The 24,611-nt window shown below is 29.7% G+C and overlaps 1 protein-coding gene across 7 annotated transcripts in view; it reads right to left on the bottom strand.

Annotated features, from left to right (window-relative positions):
- Positions 1–365: 365 nt before the first annotated feature.
- Positions 366–24,611, bottom strand: part of LOC142332570 (uncharacterized) — a 61,762-nt gene continuing 37,516 nt past the window's right edge. For 2 of the 7 annotated variants that reach the window (XM_075379063.1, XM_075379059.1), the window contains 7 exons: positions 24,585–24,599; positions 19,914–19,964; positions 14,724–14,738; positions 10,733–10,804; positions 7,641–7,785; positions 5,788–5,905; positions 366–965 (listed from right to left, as the gene is read on the bottom strand). In XM_075379063.1, coding sequence (XP_075235178.1) covers positions 916–965; positions 5,788–5,905; positions 7,641–7,785; positions 10,733–10,804; positions 14,724–14,738; positions 19,914–19,964; positions 24,585–24,599 — 466 coding nt within the window. In that variant the 3' untranslated portion in view covers positions 366–915. The remainder of the gene's footprint in view (positions 966–5,787; positions 5,906–7,640; positions 7,786–10,732; positions 10,805–14,723; positions 14,739–19,913; positions 19,965–24,584; positions 24,600–24,611) is intronic. The other 5 variants (XM_075379065.1, XM_075379061.1, XM_075379064.1 and 2 more) reach the window with 3 other exon arrangements.

The raw sequence follows: 24,611 nt of genomic DNA on the forward strand, positions 1-24,611 counted from the left end.
ACACAAATCTAGTTGCAAAATACACAATTTAACCTGAATTAAAATTTGTCATCTGTCAAAACAAAAAAAATGTAAGGAACAATTACATTTTGTGACAAAAGAGAGTAGTGTTAAATTTACTTATTAGCAGTATATTAATAATACTAATATGTCAGGAAAATGGAAGCTCACACATTGTGATATTAATAAAAATAATTTTCTGCAACAATTATGTTTAATTATGATATTTTGGACTTCTTTTTCACAGCAGCTTCTTATTCTTTTTGAGCCAGTTAACGAACCTATTAATCTGCTAGTTAACGACTATTAATCTGTCTCAGTATTATTAAAATATTAAATGAATAACCATTAAAATAAAGATAACCTACAATATGTAAACTTAATATATTTAGAATGTAAAATTTCAATGAAATTTACAATAACTAAAAATAATATTAAATATTAAATTTAATAAACAAACTAATACTTAACCTTAAAACATTTGTGTAATCTCCTGGCAGGTACCACATACAGTACAAGGAATTAATCGAGCAATTAATGTAAGGCAAGAATTATAAAAATTTTATTGATTTTTTTTTTTTTTTTTTTTATGGAACAAAAAATTGAAAACAATTAAGAATGATGCAACTTCAATCATAAAATGTAAAAAAAAATAAATGTAAACAAATTATCCATTTTTATACAAAGTCACTTTAATTTGACGTATGGTGGAAAAACTATTTAGCATACATATTCTCACTAGCTTAACAAGTAAATAACAATTTTGACTTAAATAAATTCTTATTTAAAACCAAATAAATGTTTGCTGAATAATTTTTTATTATTATTTAAATTGCTGATTAAAATTCTTTTTTGGAAACAAAAGTTTTTATTTAAATTTACTTTTACTTAATATTTATTCATATGAAAACATATTTAAAATTGGGTGAAATTGTTTCCTACATGTCTTGAATTAACAATATTTCCTGTAAATGCAAAAAAAAAATAAATAAATAAATAAAATAAACAAAAATTAAAAATAAAATAAGAAAAAAATAAAAATTATATCCAAAATTAAAATAAAAAAAAAAAAAATAATAAAATAATTCCCAAAAAATGTAGCAAATTACTGAATATCAATGATCAAGTTAAATCTCTAGATACTAGAAAATTAGTTTTTAAATAATTTATTTATTTTTAATTATATTCATGTTGAAATCAGTTAAAAACCAAAATAAGCTTAATTATACTTGAATAACAAGAGTGAGAGAATAGTATAATAGTAAGAGTAAGCAAGAGCAGTAGATGAACTGTAATTAAATTTACATCCACTTATAAGAACTATTTCTTCCTGATAAGAATGCAGAAGAAACTACAACTTTTTTTATAAAAAAAAATTATAGAAAAATATAGAATGTGCTGACAATAGAAATAATTACACTTGAACAAATAAAATGGTGTGTCGATTACCGTTACAACAGTTCAACAACCAAACAATTTAACAAACGACTGAAAAATATTCCTTTTTGGGATAGTATTGTGTACAGATAAGCTTTCTGGCGAGTACTTTGTGAACCCAGGGAAAAATAACATTATTAATTGATTAGGAAGATCCAGAAAGGGGATATGTGAAACAATTTTCAAAATGGTTTTTTATGCCAATGAACTGGTATAAGGTAGTTAAATATACTAAGCAAAAAGGATACATGTGTTACAGCTACTTATTGCTATACCTTATCTTACATGAATGATGCAGAAAGGTTACATGTGCTGCACATATCCCCTTTTATGAAGTTTTGTTTTTCAAGGTTGGCAGCATACAACATCTCTTCAAGCATCTAATTTAATGTTCTTTTCCCTTCATTTTCATACCGGCTGTTCAAAAGGTATTGAGTATGAATAACCATTAAGTTGAAGTTTAACTATTTTATTGAAGTTATTTAATATTATTTATAAGATGACATCTGAGGAATATTCTGCTAATATGAAAATCAAATGAAAAAACAATTCTGATAAGGTAGCTGGGCAGAGACATGAAAGATGTCTATTTGCAATCTCTAATTGAGTCTAGGGACATGGTTAGAAGAAGCAAATCTGATGATAATGCTGAACAAAGTACTTGTAAAAAGCCAAAAAAATAATTCCTATGTGTACCACGTTAAAAGTTACATTTAATACATTGAGCTCCATTTAGAGCTGCATGTAGTCTGCAAACAAGCTTTTATATAAATTCATGGGATTAGTAAAAAAAAGAGTAAACAGTATTTGAAAACTTTTGTCAAAAAATAAGATTCCAAAGGATATGAGGGGAATAAATTCCAATGGTATTGCTATCCCAAGCCCTGTTTGCTAAACAATTCATGATTTCATTAGTTCACTAAATGTTAAGGAATCACACTACTCTAGGAAGACTAAATACTATCCAGATGTTAGGCTTACTAGAAAAATATTGTTACGATACTTATATGTCAAGCAATCCACTAAACAAACTGTCATATGACTTTTTGGGCTCTATTACAATGGAAATTTTGGTTACTCTTTTGGACGACTTAAGGAACACCTCTTTGAGTGATAACAGTAAGAGAACAGATGCTGCAGAAATAATAATGCACAAGCGAAGATCAAAAAAATTTTACAGTAAATTAAATGAAATGCAAAACAAATTATACGATAAGACTTCTTTGAGACTTCTCAAAGGTAAATCCAATTCTAACATTCGACTATATGTAAAACTTGTCAGTATCCAACATATTTTTTGTTTGAGAAGTCTGGATATTTACATTTTGCATTCGCAATATGGGCACTAATAAATCAGATATTTATGTTTACCATGAGAGTATAGGAAATAAATTCCCAAATGAAATTTGTAGTTTTATTTTAGATTATATTAAACGTCATCAAATAGAGGAAATGCAAAATTTAATTTTCTTTAGTGATAGGTGTGGTGGGCAGAATAAAAACCACACTCTGGTTTGAATGTTCCTGGCCCTCATTGAACAAGAAAACGTGTTTAGAAACATAACACACTGCATACCTCTTAGTAGTCACTCTTTTTTACCGTGTGATAGGGGGGACTTAATGGAAATAAAATTAATTCAGAAAGTAGACAGGATTTATACTGTTGAACATATGGAGAGTTAATGTTACGAGCTTCAAGTAACAATAGATTCTCAGTAATTTATTCAACAACAGATATGATTCTGAACTTGAAAGTCTTGGTGGAAACCTAGTTCAAACATATCTGCTTATCTGATGATTCAAATGGAAGACAAGTGTCATGAGAAGAAAAATTTCATTTGAGATTAAGAAATTCGATAAAAGAAAATCACTGTAAGGTTTTATATTGGTGGAGTGCAGTCTCACACATTCAAACTTAAGTGTAGGAATATGACTGTCAATATCCAGCCTACGAGGAAAATATTCCTATCAACGTTAAAAAAAAGAAATGTTAAGAAAATGTTTAAGTACATTACTGATAATGAGTTATACAAGGAAATTTCACAATGGGCCCTCTTCTTCCAATGACAACAATAAGGAAAATGAAGAAAAATATTAGTGGTAATGAATAACGTAAACGCAGGTTTTGGATGAAAAATATTTGTATATTCAAAAATGATTTAAAAAATAATAATTTTTGTTTATGTTAAAATATTTAAAAGTTAAAAAAATTTGTTTTGATTTTTTTTTTTTTTTTAACTAAAGTTTATTTTAATTTAATTGGGCATTTATGGTCTTAAATATATACAGTAGAGTGGAAAGTTTAAGAACTAAAAACTGGTGAAATTGATTTTTAACTGATCTGATTTTTAACATTCTCCTGTACCACCATTTTTCAAAAGCTTCTAATCTTTTCTTCTCGGGTACTCCGATCGTCCAAGTTTCACTTCCATATAAAGCTACGCTCCAAACATACACTTTCAAAAATATTTTCCTGACGTTTAAATTAAATTTTGATGTAAGAAAATTATATTTCTGACTAAAGGATCGTTTCGCCTGTGCTATTCAGCATTTTATATCGCTCCTGCTTCGTGAATCGTTAGCAATTCTACTTCCTAAATAAAAAAATTCTTCTACCTCCACAATCTTTTCTCTTCCTATTTTTACGGCTTCATTATTTCTATTACATTTACATTTAAAATTTAATAACATTAAATATGAATAAAAGTTTAATTGGGGTTTGCCTAGAATCACTGAACATTGCAAAAATGGGACAAGTAATGTTTTTAAAAAACAATGTTTTAAAAAAAATTATTAATGAAATTTTACAAAAAATGTGTTGAAAACATGAAAGGCACAAAAGAAAGTATAGAAAAATTACGGTTGATTTTTACCAGAATATTTAACAAATATTTATAAATGTTACACAGTTTTTACAATCTCCAGTAAAATTTAAAAATATTCACATGTCCCCTTTGTGCATCTTAATATTCAATTTATAAAGGGATAGTTTCTTTTTGTAAGTCCATAATTCTTGAATAGATTTATTTGTTAATTTTGTGATTAAGTTCTGTCATAAGCTCTTGTTAATTTTGTATTAATTTTTATTACTTACTAAAATGTGTATAGTAAAATCGATGTGTATTCAATTACTTATCATTGATTTATCTGTTGTATTATTTAAGAGTAAATAAATTATATTTGTAAGAATTTTACGAGTGCTAGCTCTGAATATCGTAGTCAAACCCGCAAACACGTGACAATATGATAATCTTTATTACCAAATATAGCATTTCTGAGATTTAAAGTTGAAAATCATCTTTAATTTAAGCACAACTACCAAATTGAACCAAATGAAAGAACAATCAGTCACTTTGTAATAAAAGTGTGAATGTTTCCCAAAATGTTTGCCGAATAAGTGAAAATATTTTAATTACAGTTTTAAAAAAACTGATGATCAAACTATTCCCCAATGTTTTAATACCAACACAAAGCTGTAGGAATTTTATATATATATATATTTTAAACATTAAACAACTATTCTGTATAGGCAAACTAGTAAAGAATAATAATTAACAGAAAAATTAAGTATACTCAGATTTTAATAAAATTACTAATTTTAGAACATCAAAGGCAGCAAATGCTAAAAATACAAAAATTCAGTAATATAATTTTAATATTTGGAAGATTTTAAGCTTTAATACAATCTTTACTCCAACGTTAGATAGCAAACCAGGTACTTACATATTAACGCCACCGCAGCTACAGTTTATTTAAAAACAAAGTAGTCAATAGTTTTCGGTGGAAAATGGGCTGATATAGAGTTTAACATAGATTCAAAACAGTCTCTTTATTAATTTTAATAAATGGTTTTATTTATATTTATTTATTTTATAAATATAATTTAACCAAACTTAACCTACGCTCGCTAACCTTGACTAATTAACAAGAGTGTTTTGATTATTTAAATAATAAATAATTGCAATAATTACTGAATTTATTAAATAAATACTCAAAAAATTACGGTGTTAATTAGTCAAGGTTAGCGAGCGAAGCGAGCGTAGGTTAAGATATTTATAAAATAAATATAAATAACCATTTATTAAAATTAATAAAGAGACTGTTCATTTTCCACCGAAATCAGACTACTTTGTTTTTCAAAGCTGTAGCAGCGGTGGCACTAATACGTAAGCACCGTTAAAAGTGATGTAACTCAGATGAAAGGAATTTCCGAGCAATAATTTCTATTGTAAAGACTAACTTATGTCCTAAATATTATATATTCCTAAATAGTATAATAATAAATATTTAACTCTAAGTAAATGTATATATATTAAAATAAATTATAAATATCTAATAAACTTTATATACCTTGTTTAAATAGCCTTCCTTGTAAAGTGTAAAGTGCGTAAGCTGAGAAAATTGTTATACCATAACCATTATTTAGCGCTGATTGTGTTTCAAGCATCAAAAATGGTTCATTATAAAACTAAAATAAAAAAGTAAATAAATAGATTAATTAAAAAACGTAATAAAATTAATTACAACAATATTTACAATAAATTATTCTACTCTTCGCCTATATTTCCCACTCGTCTTTATTCTGTAAGTAAGAAATGATGCGAAAAAGCAGTACAGAATTTTGTATAATTACATTACAGCAAGATATGAAAAAAATATATATAATAGTTAATTTGTCACAAAATTATTCAACCACTGGTATAAAATAAAATTTAATTTTATATGAAATGATGAAGCAAAAATATCTGTGAAAGTACAACTGAAGAAAATAATAAACAGTAAGTAACATGATTAATTATTATTTGTAATAATGTTTCCCTGCTAGGATGCAATTCGGAAGATTTATAAAACTAAATTAAAATGTAGGGTATAAGGCTTTTTTCTTTTTTTCAAATTACCAGACAGTTATATTAATTCAATACATTTCTATAAGATTTCAAGATAAAATTTATACCAGAAAAAGAACTGTGTATATGTTAATATTATGTGCACATACGAGGTCTGTTCATAAAATAATCAAACATTTTTAATTACACGCCAGGAGATATTTAATGACGTGCGATTGGCAGCATTGTGTTCTACATAACCTCCTCTGTAAACACATGTTCTTGCATTGTTGATATCTCGTTCAGTATTCCTGTTATTATTTGAGTGCAACACGTTTAAATGTTAGTAACAATTTTTGTAAAATGCGTTTTTTTTATAACGAGTTTTCGTTTCAATGTCGTAGCCGTAAACCTAGCTTTCGTCTTCCTTTTTTATCATTTGCATGAATGTTTCATAGTCATTGGCTTGTTCAAGAAGTTGGCGACAAACGTCCATTCGATGTTCTTTTTGCTGTTCTGTCATCAAATGAGTAACAACTTTGCTGCAACTCTATGCACGTTAAATATTTTGGTCAAATGGCACGATCGAATTGAGATTCTAACCTCTACGATGCAAGTTCTACGACGGTCGACCGGCGACTGGCATGCACCAGATCGTTGACTTTCTGAACGAGAGAGTCATCAAGTTGAAGGCCTTCCTGGTAAAGGGTCACCTTCTACTGACTGATTTAAATCGTAAAAATCATTCGTAACATTGCGTACGACCCAGAGGATCATCTCGGTAAGCTTGTTTCAAAAGTTAAAATGTTTTTGTAAAGTTTAAAACGTTTTTCCCAGTTTTACGCAAAAGTTTATGTTGTATCGTTCCTCCCGGAAATGGCACATTATAAAAATCACTATCTACACTTAAACATGTTGCATTCAAATAACAATCCAAGAACATGTAATTACAGAGGAGGTTATGTGGAACGCAACGCTGCCAACCGCAAGTCACGAAATATCTCCGTTTGGTGTAATTAAAAATGTTCGATTATTTTCTGAACAGATCTCGTTAAGTGTTTTAAGTTGCTGTTGGATGTAAAATATACTAAGGCTGTTCTCCTGTGGAAAAAAAAATTAAATGAAATTATTTTTATTAACTTAGTTCTTTCTAAACAGAATAATTACGAAAGAAGGCGTTTTAATTTGATACAATTAATCGTATGAAATTATCGATACAAATTTATATCGCTCAAAATTTCCCACAATACCCAAATTATAATTTTGTTTTTGAAATATGTATTGGAAAATTACTTGGTAATTCTACGATTTTATTTGATTATATTTTTACTGGTAAAAAATTAATAACGAAATAATTCATTGATGAAAATAACATACCAAAGGATCATTGCAAATATATGTACTTTTTGTAGCAGGTAAATCCGGTAAAAATATAACGTAAGGTCCTCCATTATAAACTATAGTAGTTGGAGGATGTAAAGGATGTTTATCAGTACCAAATACATCGTCAATCTTCCTGCAACTGGAACATTAATTAGTTATTAAAATTCGTTTAAGCTGTACACTAAATCATACATAGCACAAAAATCAAAACAAAAAAATAATAAATTTACGTTATATAACTTAGAAAATACATACTTTATTTAAAATTAAAAGTATTTTTATGTGGATCTTTTTCGGAATCCCCCCCCCCCTTTAATACACTTAATTTTTTAACCATCTGCCAAAAATCGATGTATTTTTAATATCCAGTAAGAATTAGGTGGGAATATGAATGTTTCAAAATAGCAGTAATATTGATATTAACCAGGTTAAAGAAATAACCCTTTTTCTTTTTCCTGTTTAGGCTCCGGTAATTACCTTTCAGGTAATACTTCAGGGGTTTAAGTGTAAATGAAGTGTAGTCTTGTACATTCTCAGTTCGACCATTCCTGAGATATGTGGTTAATTTAAACCCAACCACCAAAAAATATCCACGATTTAGTATTCAAATCCATATAAAAGTAACTGCCTTTACTAGGATTTGAAAGTTGGAACTCTCTACTTCGAAATCAACTGACTTGCGAAGACGCGTTCACCACTAAACCAATCAAGTGGGTTCTTTTGGTTATCTGACTTGAGTAAAATAAACATCCCTACAGTCACGATTACAGTCGCGCTAGCGTACAATTATTTAGTTCCAGTTGCTCATTCTGCAATCCACCGAGTTGGTCTAGTGGTGAACGCGTCTTCCCATATCAGTTGATTTGGAAGTCGACAGTTCCAGCGTTCAAGTCCTAGTAAAGCCAGATATTTTTACACGGATTTGAATACTAGATCGTGGATACCGGTTTTCTTTGGTGGTTGGGTTTCAATTAACCACACATCTCAGGAATGGTCGAACTGAGAATGTACAAGACGCTTCATTTACACTCATTACGTATCATCCTCATTCATCCTCTGAAGAATTATCTTAACGATAGTTACCGGAGGCTAAACAGGAAAAGAGAGTCGCTCATTCTGCGGCGCTGTAGTATGCTTCATTATTGAACACTTAATTATATTTTACGCCATACGGATCCCTTATCCAGTAAAAACAGAGATTATGCAAAAGCTATATAAAAAAAAAATCGCTTATATATTTTTTTTAACTAGAAACTGGAGTTTTAATCTAAATTAGATAGGTTCTATTTTTCACGACATCTAACGCCATTCACGAGCAATGGTTACACAAACATACTATCGCAATCAAAATAAGTAATTTAACTTTTAATGTCATGTTAATTATATACATTTGAGTTCATACACTTAAGTTCTCGACCAAGCGAATTACCTAGGTCATGTACATAGTATTTTAAAAGTTCATCGGTATAAACTGCAGTCACATAATACGCATCAAAACCAACTGGATGGTCTTATAATTCGTCAAGAATGGTCTGCACTTCGCCTTCTTGAACTGTTACTGTTGTACTCGCACAGATGCCAGATGATTTTTTGAATGATTTATAATGATTTATTTATAATGGTTTTTGTGTCGGCAGAAACGTTTAATGTGGTCGGAATATAAATTTTGTTACTTCATCTATTAAAAGTTTTTGGCGCGTTTTTCTAAATGTTCAATTGTATTAAGACGTAATCCTTTTATATGTATGTGTGAATATCAAGGGTTGATGTAAATTTTGGTGGATTATGAGGGATGTGGTTGACATTATTTTGAGTAGTTGACTCTCGTTTTGTTATCGAAGGCTGTATAATCAATGCATCTTTCTTTTAATCTACGTCTCGTTAGACCATTGTGCAGACGGCCAAGTTCAGTTTTAATATTCCAGAAAAATCGTATTTAATGTTAATAATTGTTTATTTACTTATTTTTGTGGCGGATACATGACATTCATATACTCAAAAAACTTTTGATATATATATATATATATATATATATATATATATATACAGCAGGATGATTCAGGAGGATAGAGAAATACTTTGACAACTCATTCTAGAGGCTAAAAATAAGGAAAACGTTCATATAAACATAGGTCCGAAAACGCTTCGTTAGCGAGTTATTCAGAATGAAAGATTTCGCCCGAGTTTTAGTTCCTCCGGGTAAATTAAGGCTTTCTGAAATTCTGGGAAGGTCAATTAAGGGACAAATTCAATTGTTTCTTACGGTTTTTGAGCTGGGAAATCGAAAAAATAGGTCTCAGACCTGTATCTCTTAGTTTCTAAGATATCCCATGTAAAATGCCAAAAATAGGGTCAAAAACACGTTTTTTTAACGTACAATAACGTTGTTAAATTGGCAATAAATCATACAGTTTTTAAACATAAATTGTAGAGAATTTAATTATAAGAAGATTGATGTAAATAATGTTAACAAAAAAGGAATAAAATTTTAAACAAGTCGACTTTTATTAACAACAAAACTGACGAAAACTTGAAGAACTTCTTCTTGAAGAAGAAAATGTTACAAAAAAAAAGTGAAATGGATGATAAATTAATTTTGTAGCATGCGAAAATGCCATGAATGAACGGGATTTGTACCCGATATAAAAGTCCGAAATATTACCACTTAGCCTGAGAGATCAAAAATAATAATAAAATTATCTTAAAACTCAAAATCGATTTATTTAAGTCAGCAGATGAAATCGACGATTAGTAAATTGCTTATTGATTTTATGCAGCAGTCTTCTCAAAGGATTTCTCAAAGGATTTCTCAAAGGAGTTTAGAGTATGGTGTTTTGGTGTATAGTACATTCTTTAAAGTCGTTAAAAAAAATAAAGTTGAACATTCTGATCGATCAACATTCTGTTACCATAAATCCAAATATTAAGAATTTATAGCGTCAAAAACTGTACAAAATTATTATAAATCAGATTTTATCCTATAAAGAGAATTTTTTATGAATTTATGTTAATATTATTCAAAAATACTATATATAATTATAAACTTAATTAATTACACCTAATAAATTTTTTTTAATAATGCTTACTTGGTTGGTAAAGTAGTCTCTCTTTTTAAGTTTGCCATCCATTCAGAATTTCCGGGAAAATTTGGATCTTTCCTAAGAAAAAAATATTATTTATAAAACAAAAAAAATTTGTAATAATAATTCATTGAGAAGACATAAAAAAATGTTTTTCATATTAAGAAATTAATAAAAAATGTTTCTAACAATATTAAAGTTTAGATTTTAATGGGGTAAGAGATCTTACCCCATTAAATTTTGGCATATAATATTTAATATTAAATATCATTTAAAATTAAATTAATTAATATAATAGAAGTTTTACAAGACTACTTTTACAAGATTATTATTCTGATTAAAAAAATTATTATTTTATTTAAATTTTTTATTATTTTATTTTAAAAAATGTATATTTTCATTACTTTTAATTTTAAAATTTAATAATTTTTACATTTATTTATTGGTTATTTATTAGATATTTATATAATTTATTTTTTACTTTTCAGTGCATATTTATATTTGTTAATATGTTATATTTTTTTGTTTAAAATTCTCAATTTGATTTAATTCTTATTTTTTACTTTTTAGAGGGTTTTTTTCATTTGTTTCTTTTTTAAATTAATGTTGTTAATATTTGTTAAATAAAAGATTTTTTAAATACCTTTTTATATGTAATCAAATATATTTTTGAAATTTTTTTTTTTTTTTTACATTTTTTTACTTTTTACTTTTTAGTCTTAATGAACAATAAACTTTTTACATCCAAAAAAATTATTCTTAATAATATTTATATCAGAATATTATTGTTTGTTTGTTTATTAACACTAAAAAGTAAAAATATTTATTTTTACACATTGAAGTTACATACGTGTACCAAATTTCAATCATTTTCATAAGATAGATCGTAAGAAATGAAAATTTTCACCTAAATGCATTAATTAAGCGTAGTGGTAGTGCGGGGCGGTTGGGGGTGGTTCATATCAAAATGCCGACACTGTAGCATTGTATTGTCATCGAAGTTATCAAAGTGAATCAAATTTCATTGATTTTCATACGATAGTTCATGAGAAATAATTTTCAGCAACATGCATGAATTTAGCGTAGGGGTAGTGCGTTAGGGGGGGGGGGGGCTCATATCCAAATACTAACACCGTAGTATTGTATTGTCATCCAAGTTACATGTGTACCAAATTTCATTGATTTTCATACGATAGATAAAAGGTATAGAAGTTGCAAGATTTGATTATAACTAAAGAAAGTTAAATAAATAAAAGCTTATTAAAAAAAAAAAAAAAATTAAATTATTTTTTACGAATTTGTTAACGAGTCTACCCTTAAATTAAAATTTATTGTTTGCATACAATAAAATTAAATAATATTTTAATAAATTATATAAAGGTTGGAAATGTTACCTACATATAATTATATGGAGCGTAAAAGTTACAATCAGCGATACATTTCCCCTTACGTTAAAAAAAATTATGTATCCCTTTACTTTAAACCACAGAATATCCGTTATTGATTATTTTATTACTTATATAAAATCATAACATACATATAAAATGATATGCAGAACGGTAAAGTATAATTTTCTTATGAGAATCCATTCTTTTTCCACTTCAGCTTCCATTGTTAGAAAAGCGAGTCGTCAAAATATGTTAGTCTTGTCCACTTCCGTATTCTTTCGGGGAAAAATCGGTGTATTTGTTAACAGCAATAGCAGCAATATAATCAAGTCTGGCAGATCTCGTACAGTAAAGGTTTTTTACATTTTCTTCCTTAATGGAAAACCATTAATTATTTTAGTCTCTCATTCTTGATTTTTTAGTAAAACTGTCGAAATTAATCTATTTGAAGATTTTTTTTTTTTTTGTTTAAATAAATTTTTATTTCTAATAATTTATCGCTTTAGTACACATTAAAACGTATATTTAATCATTAGTAATTTAGTGGAAAACGATACATCATCGAGAATATATTAATAATTACCATCAAAGTTACACATTTTCAAAATACAAAAAAAAATCTTTTCTCTTCCAATCTTTTGGTATGCTGGAAGTGATTAAATACTACAAAATAAATTTTTCAAATGACTACCATTACTAGTCACTTTTGTCAACTTTTGTTTATCACTTTACTTTTCATATATTTACAAGAGTATGATTAAACTATTAATTATTAACTTTAAATATTATTATACAGGTGACATTAAAGAATAAAAACGAGTACTTAACTACATAGTGCCAAAATTACTACTTTATTAGGAGCATTTTTAATTTACTGCCATCTCGGGTACGACAAATTTAAGTAAAATAATATTTTAATAGAAAAGAGGAGATGTGAAGATGATTTTAGTGGAAACTTTTATGAGAAACAAGACGCGAAATCACTTTCTCGATAAACTCTTTCATTTTTTATCTTCAGAATTAGTTCAAAGTTTAAATAGTTAATGTAAGGCATTAAAGGATCAAGCACTAATAATAACAACTGATAATTTCAAATTTTACTACAAATTTAATGGTTAGGTGAACGTATATTTACTTTAAATATTACAATTTAAAAATTTATTTAAACGTGTGATTTCATTAAGTGATATCCGTAATAACTTGTATCACGTTCTTTGGTAAACACGAAGATTTGTTAATTATATTCCATTTTAAGTCGTCAGTGTTTACAGGTAATTTTTCATAAACGTTTCGTTTCGTATAACCCCAAAAATAATAACCTACTGTAGACGGATCTGGATCTTTTACGGCTCCTCCACGATCTATCAGATGATCTGAAAATGTTTCATTTAACATTTTTGTGCCCTTAGATAACAGTGAGTTGGCGCTTCATCTGGCTGAAATCATAAGTCGTCTAATTGTTGTCCCAAATTGACATAGATATTTGATAAGCTCCTATCGGCTAACCTGTTGCAATTAGCATCTCCTGCAAATATTCTATCAAGAAAATTCTCTTTCGGCACGATGAAAGGCGGAGGTAGATTTCACCGTTGATAAGTAGGAGGATAAAAAGATTTCCACCTTAAAATTAAGAAAAAATTCTAATTTACTCAACACGACAGTAATTGCACGTGAAAAAAGTTTTACATGTTTAGCATACAAGCCCATCTTTTTACAATTCCAGCAATATTTTGGTCGTCCCTTGCCGTAAGGGTTGGTCAAATCAAAAATTGTTTCAAAAGATTTAAGTAATGTTTAGAGAACTAATGACCACTGTAAACCGATTCGATACTGTTGTTTTAAGTGACGTATGATGTTTTTTAGTCTTCGAAATCTCATTTTTACATCGCTTCGGGCAACGGTTGGTGATATCAAAAAATTTTACTTAAGTTTTAGGCCCTTATCCAAAGAATAGTAGGAACTTCAAACGAATTCGATATTTTACTAAATAGGGTAGTTATAAAGATTTTTTTTTCGAAAAAGTCCCCATTTCCATCCCCATGGTCCGATTTTGCTTATTATCGAACTCGAGCAAGATTTTGGGTCGTTATATTTTATGTATCAATTTGAAAGTGATTAGTGCAAAATTACGGCAGTTATCGTGTCCAAAAGAGAGTGAAATACATATAAACAAACTTTTGAACTGATGGTGGTTTTAGAATCTAGAGGAAATGAAACGCGAAGATATGTCGAAATTTTCAGGCAAGTCGAATCATGGTACCCATTAAAAAGGTAGCTTTCTTATGAAATCTACCTAATAAACAGCCCTGCAATACGTTTACGTTATTCTTAACCAAATGTTTTCGTTCTCATGGTACTGTGTATGACCCTCTAATATCCACATTCAATTTAATAATATTTACAGCTTAGTTTATACTGAGTGTTCAAGGTTTACCTTTTCGTAACTCTTATATCTATCTGAATAAGAATTTGTCACAAGTTTTTATATACAATCAAAAAATACGGCTAAAGAAGGGGTAATAGTTAATAACTATTTTAATGTAATATACATAATATATATAGAACTACATTTTATATATATATAAGCACACACACTGTTATATACTTACAAAAAAATTAAGCTCCTGTAATGTTTTAACGTAATATTTCAATGCAGTCCAAAAACCGAAAACAAAACAAAAAATGAAAAGATTAACAAAATAAGTAAGAATTTAGTTGTTTAATTAAAAAAGCTTGAAATTGAAATACAAATGACGTAATTTTGGAATATTTTAGGTTTAGAGTTTGAATACGTATATTGTTACGGTTTTTCGTTGGTAATTTTAATAATTTATACACAGAATACTGAAATGAATTAACTCCAACCGCTTCCATATCATCTTCTACCCCAATAAACAAAGAATAATTTGCAAAAAGAAAAAAAAAACAAAAAACCGATAGACATAATAGTTATTTCCAATACTTATTTTACTCTACTAAACTCCACTACAGTATAATCCGTAAATGAACATTAAATTTAAAAACGGAATATAATCTAATATTTATAAAACATCGAAAAATACATTGATAATGTTGAAACAATAAAATAATTTATAAAAAATGAAAATAGCAACTGACTTCAACAAATAATAGTACTAAAAATTACTTTATATGTTTATTCATTAACTAAAGTAAATGTATTTTTAACGAATAACCAACCATTTTTGAAGTCGGTGCCAGCCAACACAAATTAAACACATTTATGTAAAATTAGTACCAAACATCTGGGCGGCTAAACGGGATTCCCACATGTAAATTGGGATCTTAAGATCCCATTTTGAGTTGGCTAAGGCATATATATACTTGTTTATAATATATGTACCTAAACTTCTATAAATTATTATTACATAATATTTTTGTGTCGCATTATATTTTTGTAGATCTCTTTTACCGTAGTAAAACTTCTATTACCAATTTTGCATTGTTTGAAGTAGGATTTATATAATATAGATCTTAGGTTTTTTTTAACTTGTGTTGACTCGCAAAAACTTCAAAAATAGCTATTTGTTGTAAATACTAATAGTTTAGTTAATAAATAAAAATATGATTATTTATAAATTTATAGCACTATTATTGGTTGAAGTCGGTTTTTATTTTTATAAGTTACTTTATTTCAAAATTTTTAGCGATATCTAAGAACCTATATATATCTTTAATATATTATAACTATATTATATTTAATATATTTATATTATTATTTAATTAAAATACGGGTAGTACGCCTTCTAAGCGACGTTTAAAGAGAAGTTGCCAAAAAAGAAATGATCGTTTAATGAAAAATTAAGAAGTGGTATGAATATTTCTGTTGAGATTTCTTAACAACGAGAATATAGGACTCCCACAAATTAGAAGGTACAACAGTGAATTCTTACAGAATAAAACTTTAGAGAGTCATGCTCATTGTGTCAGTTTAATACACAAACGTTGTAAAACGAAACAAGAGCCACGTTCTCACCGCCTCGGCTGGATATACGAGAAAGGAGAGTTACCGGAAGCTGTACTTAATTTGATGACGAGACTATTGGTCTTAGAATGATGGCGTAGCCATTTGTAACCGTTCGGTTTTTTGTCATTTTTCCTGAGAATATCATCGGATTTGGTTAAAATTTTTATCGGACCATTCCAAAAGTATACTCTTTCGATTAAAAAAATTATGAAAATCGATTTACTCCTCCTTTTTTGAAGTGGTTTAAAAAAATAATCTCACATTCGTGTGAAAAGTATAATGTATTCTTAAAACATCATATTTTGAATAATTTTGGTAAAATTTTACAAAATTATTAAAAAAAATAATAAAATATTTTTCTATGAATTTTTCTAATATTTTCAACCAAAATCAAGACTTTTCGATAAGGATAAAAATGTTAAATATTTAGGAAATATGTTCATATAATAAGTTTCTTTTATAAAAATATATTTTACTGGACAATTATAGATACTCATACATGCCTGATGGGAATAGAATATACAATGATGCTCCTCAAAGGATGTATGGGTGTGAGGCGGCGAGTTCGCGTATGGATGTCAAGACCAACGTATTAGATATTTTCATGTTCAAAAGTACCACGGGTTGTTTCTTAATGAGAAATTTCAGTTTAAGAAGCACCTTCAATACGTCGCGGGGAAGGCCAGTAATGCCTTCTTCGGAATTCGACGTGTGGTCAGTCGTGATTGGAGTTTTAATTTTAAGATTATGAGTATCTTGTATAAGGACGTCTGCGAGGCAATTATTCTATATGCGGCACCTGTTTGGGCAGATAAGCTAAAATTTAAAAGCTATCGGGATATTTTGTTACGAGCTAAACGCCTTGGATTGCTAACGGTAACGGATGGTTACCGTACAACTTCACCGGAGGCGATCTTGTTGATCGCAGGCGTGAAACCGTTAGACTTGATTGCGTCTAAGAGGCAACAGAGTTATGTTGCTAAGAAAAAAATAAAGGAGATAGAACAGCATGGTGTCGTCTGTGGCAGGCCAGATGGGATGAGACAGAGTGTGGGCGTTATACGCATGATCTTTTCCCTAATGTTGTTGACTAGCGGGACGCCTCTTGGGTACACCCAAACAAGTATGTGACGCAATTTATTGCTGTTGAATAATGCTTATCATGTGATATATGAATGTGCTAGGTGTGAATTAATGCTCACGGAGACCGTTTTGCGGCTTGATATTATCGAGTCGACACTTGATCTCCGTGTTAATTGGACAAGCCGTGCCGATCGGGTGATGTAGTAAGTTTTATTGCATATTTGGCGAAAGAAAGGATCGGTGAAAGGGTGTGATGTTCTCTTGGACTTTCCTTCTTTGTGTTTATGTTTTTAATTTTATTATAGTTTATATTACTAATGATATAAACCTGAGAACACTCACCTTTGAGATTGATTATTCCAACTAGGATTTCCTGGGAAATAAGTATAATTACTGCGGGGAAAATTTACAAGATTAGTAACACAAGATATTATAACGAAAATAAATACCGTATGTACGTATAATTTCTTATTTTCAAAATTTAATTATTAGTCTACTACGTAATCACTTTTTTAAAAAGCCGGGAAAGGGATAACAACTTTCCCAGCTTTAGTCTTGACAGGTTTTTTATCTCAAATACGTCATTGCATTTTAAAATATTAATCATCCTTGAGAAGAGTGGATTAAAGAAAAGTGTTCAGAAGTGGAAAGAGAAATGAACATTGGTAAAATAGACGGAGCATACAGGAAAGTTAAGGAAAATTTTGGGGTAATAAATTAAAATCTAATAATGTGTTAAACAAAGATGGTACACCAATATATAATACGAAAGGTAAAGTCGATAGATGGGTGGAATATATTGAAGAGTTATACGGAGGAAATGAATTAGAAAATGGTGTTACAGAGGAAGAAGAGGAAGTTGAGGAGGATGAAATGGGAGAAACAATACTGAGATCTGAATTTAAGAGAGCATTAAAAGATTTAAATGGCAGAAAGGCTCCTGGAATAGACGAAATACCTGTAGAATTACTGCGCAGTGCAGGTGAGGAAGCGATTGATAGATTATACAAACTGGTGTGTAATATTTATGAAAATGGGGAATTTCCATCAGACTTCAAAAAAAGTGTTATAGTTATGATACCAAAGAAAGCAGGGGCAGATAAATGTGAAGAATACTGAACAATTAGTTTAACTAATCATGCATCAAAAATCTAACTAGAATTTTATACAGAAGAATTGAGAGGAGAGTGGAAGAAGTGTTAGGAGAAGACCAATTTGGTTTCAGGCAAAGTATAGGGACAAGGGAAGCAATTTTAGGCCTCAGATTAATAGTAGAAGGAAGATTAAAGAAAAACAAACCAACATACTTGGCGTTTATAGACCTAGAAAAGGCTTTCGATAACGTAGATTGGAATATAATGTTCAGCGTTTTAAAAAAATTAGGGTTCAAATACAGAGATAGAAGAACAATTGCTAACGTGTACAGGAACCAAACAGCAACAATAACAATTGAAGAACATAAGAAAGAAGCCCTAATAAGAAAGGGAGTCCGACAAGGATGTTCCCTATCGCCGATACTTTTTAATCTTTACATGGAACTAGCAGTTAATGATGTTAAAGAACAATTTAGATTCGGAGTAACAGTACAAGGTGAAAAGATAAAGATGCTACGATTTGCTGATGATATAGTAATTCTAGCCGAGAGTAAAAAGGATTTAGAAGAAACAATGAACGGCATAGATGAAGTCCTACGCAAAAACTATCGCATGAAAATAAACAAAAACAAAACAAAAGTAATGAAATGTAGTAGAAATAACAAAGATGGACCACTGAATGTGAAAATAGGAGGAGAAAAGATTATGGAGGTAGAAGAATTTTGTTATTTGGGAAGTAAAATTACTAAAGATGGACGAAGCAGGAGCGATATAAAATGCCGAATAGCACAAGCTAAACGAGCCTTCAGTAAGAAATATAATTTGTTTACATCAAAAATGAATTTAAATGTCAGGAAAAGATTTTTGAAAGTGTATGTTTGGAGTGTCGTTTTATATGGAAGTGAAACATCCTGGAATAGTCGCTTTAATATTGGAAGGACAGGTAGAAGGGAAAAATTGTGTAGGCAGGCCACGTTTGGAGTATGTAAAACAAATTGTTGGGGATGTAGGATGTAGAGGGTATACTGAAATGAAACGACTAGCACTAGATAGAGAATCTTGGAGAGCTGCATCAAACCAGTCAAATGACTGAAGACAAAAAAAAAAAAAATCATACTTAGCTGAAATGTCATGAGTTAGTAGTCAGGGTTGAGATCTCAGATTTAGTCAATTTTTTAGGTTTCCTTATTATAATAGTATCGTATGAGAGTATAGTTTAAGTTGTTTTTAGCCACGAGAATATAATTTAATTCCGAGAAAAAATTATTAAATTTTGCTTTATTTAAATCAAAATTGCATGAAGGAGGCCGCTAGGATGTAGCGGTTTGATGTGATTTTAGACTGGGGAGTTGAAACATGATAGAATAAATACTATATAGTCCGCAATGCAATTAAAAAGAGATTTTTCTTAGAACAGCAGTACCAACGGAAATCGATTTTATCGCTTAAAATAACGAGCCATCCAGAACTGCACCAAACTTCCTAAATGTGCTCCAATCACTGTAATATTATGACTTGTTGAAGTATCCAAATTAATTTACTTGTAACAACCATTAATTAGGAAATTTAAAAAAATGGTAAACACGATTTTCAATTTTATTATAATTTTGTATTGCTAAACATAAGAGAATACTCACTGTTGCAATTGTCTATGCCAACCAGGATTTCCTGGAAAATATGGGTCATTACTGGAAAAAAATAAACAAGATTAGCAAGACAAAAATGAAAAAACTAAAAATAAATAATTCAATTAATATAATGTCTTCAGTTTTAATGTAATTATTAATTTACTACATTATCGCTTCAAAATCTCAATCGAAATGATTTGAATGATTTTATTAAATTATCAGTTAATTTAATTTATCAATTTCAGACACATAATACCAACTGATATACGATTGAATTTGTTTCAATCGAATTATATTTTATTTAAATTACTCTAACCAAGACTATACCAAAGGATGCGTATCCTGCCAGATATATTCAATCAATGGTTAAATTCAGTATGGGTTTGAAGAAATGAGAAAAACTGTCGGATACAGTATTTTTTCTACATGGAGTAAATTTCGATATATGGTTTGTTGACGGCTCAGCTATTCTTGCCGAAATGAGGTGATTTTATAGCTATACTTTAATCCAGGAAATCTGTCTTAAGTTGTATTTTTATACGATCGATAATTTTTGCTGTAATGCCTCCCGAATATCATCAGCCATAATTATTTCTTTATGCGCCAGTTAAAAACAGAAGTATGCAAAGGAAGATTGCATCGAGGTTCAAATCGGCATACAGGGTGTGTCTACGGGGGCGGTGTTCGTGGTGGAAGGTGTGACCCCGGTTAAGCTAGAGGTGGCAGAAAGGATACTATCTAATGGAGAGGCCAAGGGAGTATCATAAGACAGTATGCTAGCTGAGTGGTAAAGAAGGTGGGGGGAGCAGTTGACGTGGGAAGATGGTCTTACCGCATCATCCCTGATGTCAAGAAATTGATCTTGCGGCAACACGAGGAGGTTAACTTCTAGCTGTTAACAGGATATAGGACATTTAATTCCTACCTGTGTAGAATGAAGAGGAAGTTTAACCTGAGGTGTATCTACTGCGGGAAGGACGACACGGCTGGGCATACATTTTTTGAATGTGAAATTTGGGTCTCAGAGAGCATGAGTGTCTGGCGGTTGTAGGACAATTGAATCCGGATAACGTAACGGACAAATTATTGTCTAGTGAAGCCTCCTGGGAGGCCATAGACACGTTCTGCAAGAGCATACTTAGGATGACAGAAGTGGGCCGATAGCCATAGCTGTTTGCGCAGATGGATGCGGAGGGGATAGCCTCCGTACGGAGGCAGTCGGTGGCACCCAGAGGTCGCCGCTGTCGATGTGCCGAGGGCTGTCCGATTTATTTATCTAGAAGTTCACAAGGATACAGCAACCCGTGAGTATTGTCGAAAGGCGGGAATCCGGGCTTCTGTATAAGGGGGGGTTTTTTGGCGGGTGTGAGCCCCGCACCTGCCATTAGAGTGGGCCTGACGGCGGCTGACAGAGATAACTGTTCACTTTAGAGAAAAGATTGAGAGAGAAAAGAGATTTTTTATGAAATTTTACACACAATATCATCTGTTAAAATTCGAAAAATATGTTATAGATGCGAAAATAGCAATTACTGTCAAAAAAATTAAAAAAAAAAACAGATTTTTGGGAATTTTTTCGAGTACTTATGTTATAAATAGGACTTCCAGATTTTGTCTCAAAGATCTTTTAGATATGATAATGCAACACGACAAATTTCAAGAAAATCAGTCTGACAGTTTTTACAATCCAGAGTTTAAAAAATAAAAATACGATATTTCCAAATTGTTTAGAGCCTGAAATAACGTCTCTAGATACATCAATAATATAATCGCATATAAAACCGCATTCAACCTTTAAAACTCATTTTGAAAAATTTAAATTGGTTGATTAGAAGAGCCTAGGGAATATTTCAAACATACTAATTTTAACAAAGATAATGATCATCTTTATCATTATAAAGTAATCATTATCTTTATAATGATATCTTTATAAATATAATATATACATATAATATCTTTATAAGATGATGATAGCTTTCAAGATCGATGTCTTGAAAGCTATCCAGTTCAAATATGATACCGGCAATCGCGAATTATTGCTAAGTATCATTCTATTACTTTATCGATAAAAATTTATTCCAAATCTTCATAATGGCGGTCAACTTTGATCGATTATATCTCTAAAGGTCATTAACGAATCGTAACTTTTTTTTTAAAAAGGAAGCGTCTTTCCGAGTACTTTTAAGCTGTGCTTTTTAAATTAATTTTGATAAAAATTCGTGAAGATATTCAGTTTTTTTAAAAGAAAAAACTTGTAAGTACGTTTGAAAAATTCCCTAAGCTTTTCTAATTAAAAGATTTAAAATTTTAACAATGCGTTTGGAAGTTTGAGTGCTCTTTTATACGTGATTAAATTCTCAAGTTTCTAGAGACTTTATTTCAGGCTGTACAATTTCGAAAAATCGCATATATATATATATATATTTTTTTTTTTTAATCTGGATGACAAAATTATTGTGCAAAAACTGTTCGACCAATGTTGTTGAAATTCAGCGTGTTGCTCAACCATAACAAAACGTTTTTTGAGGCAAAATCTTAAGGTCGTATGTATAATATAAAAACTTGAAAAAAATTCCGAATGAATCTTTTTTTTTTTTGGCTTTTATTGCTAATTTTGTATAAAATAATGGATTTTTAATTTTCAAATTTAATACCAAAACCTTTTCCCTCTCAATCTTTTTTACAAAATGAACAGCTATCGAGTTATTCAGGGAAACATGGATATTTTTGCGACATTTTTACATCTTGTTTAATAAAAATTTAAGCACACCTTTTTTTAATTAGCGCATAATGAAATAATCATTTCTGATGATATTAGGGAGGCATTAAAGGAAAAATTAGCGATCATATAGAAAAACATCAAATACGTCCACTTTAAAACAATACCACCTGTTATATTAGTATACATGTTGGCTATATATTATTAAATAAAGGAAAGACCTACATCAAGACAATAACCTGGGACAGAACTCACGTAAACGGTGTCTTGGGGGATGAGAAACTTCAAGTGCAGACTACTTTACGTATCTATTGGTACGGTAAGAAAACCATTTATCCAAGTTTAGTTTTGTGCTTCACATAAGCAAGCAAAGACTCCATCAGACAAAAATTGCAAACTTTTCAAGATAAGGAACGAAAATGTGACTCTCAGGAAAGAAAAAGACAAAATGGTTGTGGAGAATATATTTCTCAATGGCAGTGAAAATTGGAATTTTGGGTTAGCTGAGAAAAAATGATCGGATCGAAATCTTTGAAGTATGCTGCTATCGGAATATGATGAAAATTATTTAGGATAAGATTATAACAAATCTTTTCAAATTTTATTGAGAATGAGATTAAAGATGCCAGCTAGAAAATCTACGCTAAATTGGAAGTACTTAGGAAAAAGAAGAGCTATATGGACTGGTCATATTCTAAGATAAGATGGGTTAAGTCCATCCACGAAGGTGCAGCAAAACAGAAAAATGCTACAGGTAAACATACGACGGAATAAATTTAATACATACAAAATGACATGGGCTGCAGACCCTACGCTGTGGTCAAGAAAATAGCTGATCAGAGACATGTGGAAAACTATTGGCAACAATCTACGGATAGATAAGTAAGAATAAATATAGACGAATAATTCTTTTTTTCTCTCTAGGCTCAGATATTCATATCTTCAGTAGAAGTTGGAATTGTATTAATGTAATTTTTGTCACTATAAATACAACGAAGATTGAATCGTAAAGTAAAATTTCAGTACCACTATTACAAAAACCGTTTTTTTTTCTAATTTTTTAATTTATTTATTTATTATTCATCAAAATAAAAGGAAACTATGATAAATGAGAGAATACATTTTGACAATAATAATAAAAGCATCAGAGAATCTATAATCTAGATTGTATAATCTATAATTCATATTGTCTAAATTTTATTTAAAAAAATAACTTTGTTATAAATTTAATCTCCATAATGAATTGTAATATTATATTACTATTTTAGCATGACATGAACACAGAAGTGCTGCTACATTTATTTTTTTATATTCAAATAAATAAATATATACATATACCAGCAGACCTGGCAATGACTCGATATTGCTAGAATTGAGTATATATGTAGATTAAATAAACACAATTGAAAGTTTGATAAAACATTAACAAAATGAACATTAAGGAACTTCACAAAATTTAGCCGTTCCCTTTTAGCCTTTCTCCCTTTCTCCATTTTCTTTTCCCTTTTTCCCCATTTTCGTTTTCCTCATTTTCATTTTTACCATTCTTCCTTTCCCCATTCCGTTCCACCGTTTTCCGCTTTCCTTACACCCATTTCTCCTTCCCTTACTTCCTCTTCTTCCTTTACCCTTTTCAATTTTATGTATTCCCCTTTCCATTTCCTTTCCCGATTTTCCCCATTTTCCCTTCTTCCCTTTTACCTTTTTAAATTTTCTTCCAATGTTTTACAAAAAAAGCTTGTTTTCACCCGTCACAGGTTGACATCTTAGGTACATAAATAATAAGTATCTAAAAACACGCGAATATTCGAATGCAACACGTTGTGTCAAAATTTCAAAGCAATCTGTGAAGATATTTCGGAGATTTAAGATTTTGAACAAACGCACATTTACATTTTTATTTATATATTATATATACATATATATATGCACAAGTATATCAGTATAAGCGGTATACTTACAGAAAACTCATACTCCTGTATAGTTTT

This window comes from Lycorma delicatula, chromosome 11 (genome assembly GCF_047948215.1).
Source record: "Lycorma delicatula isolate Av1 chromosome 11, ASM4794821v1, whole genome shotgun sequence".
Classification (NCBI taxonomy): Eukaryota; Metazoa; Arthropoda; class Insecta; order Hemiptera; family Fulgoridae; genus Lycorma; species Lycorma delicatula.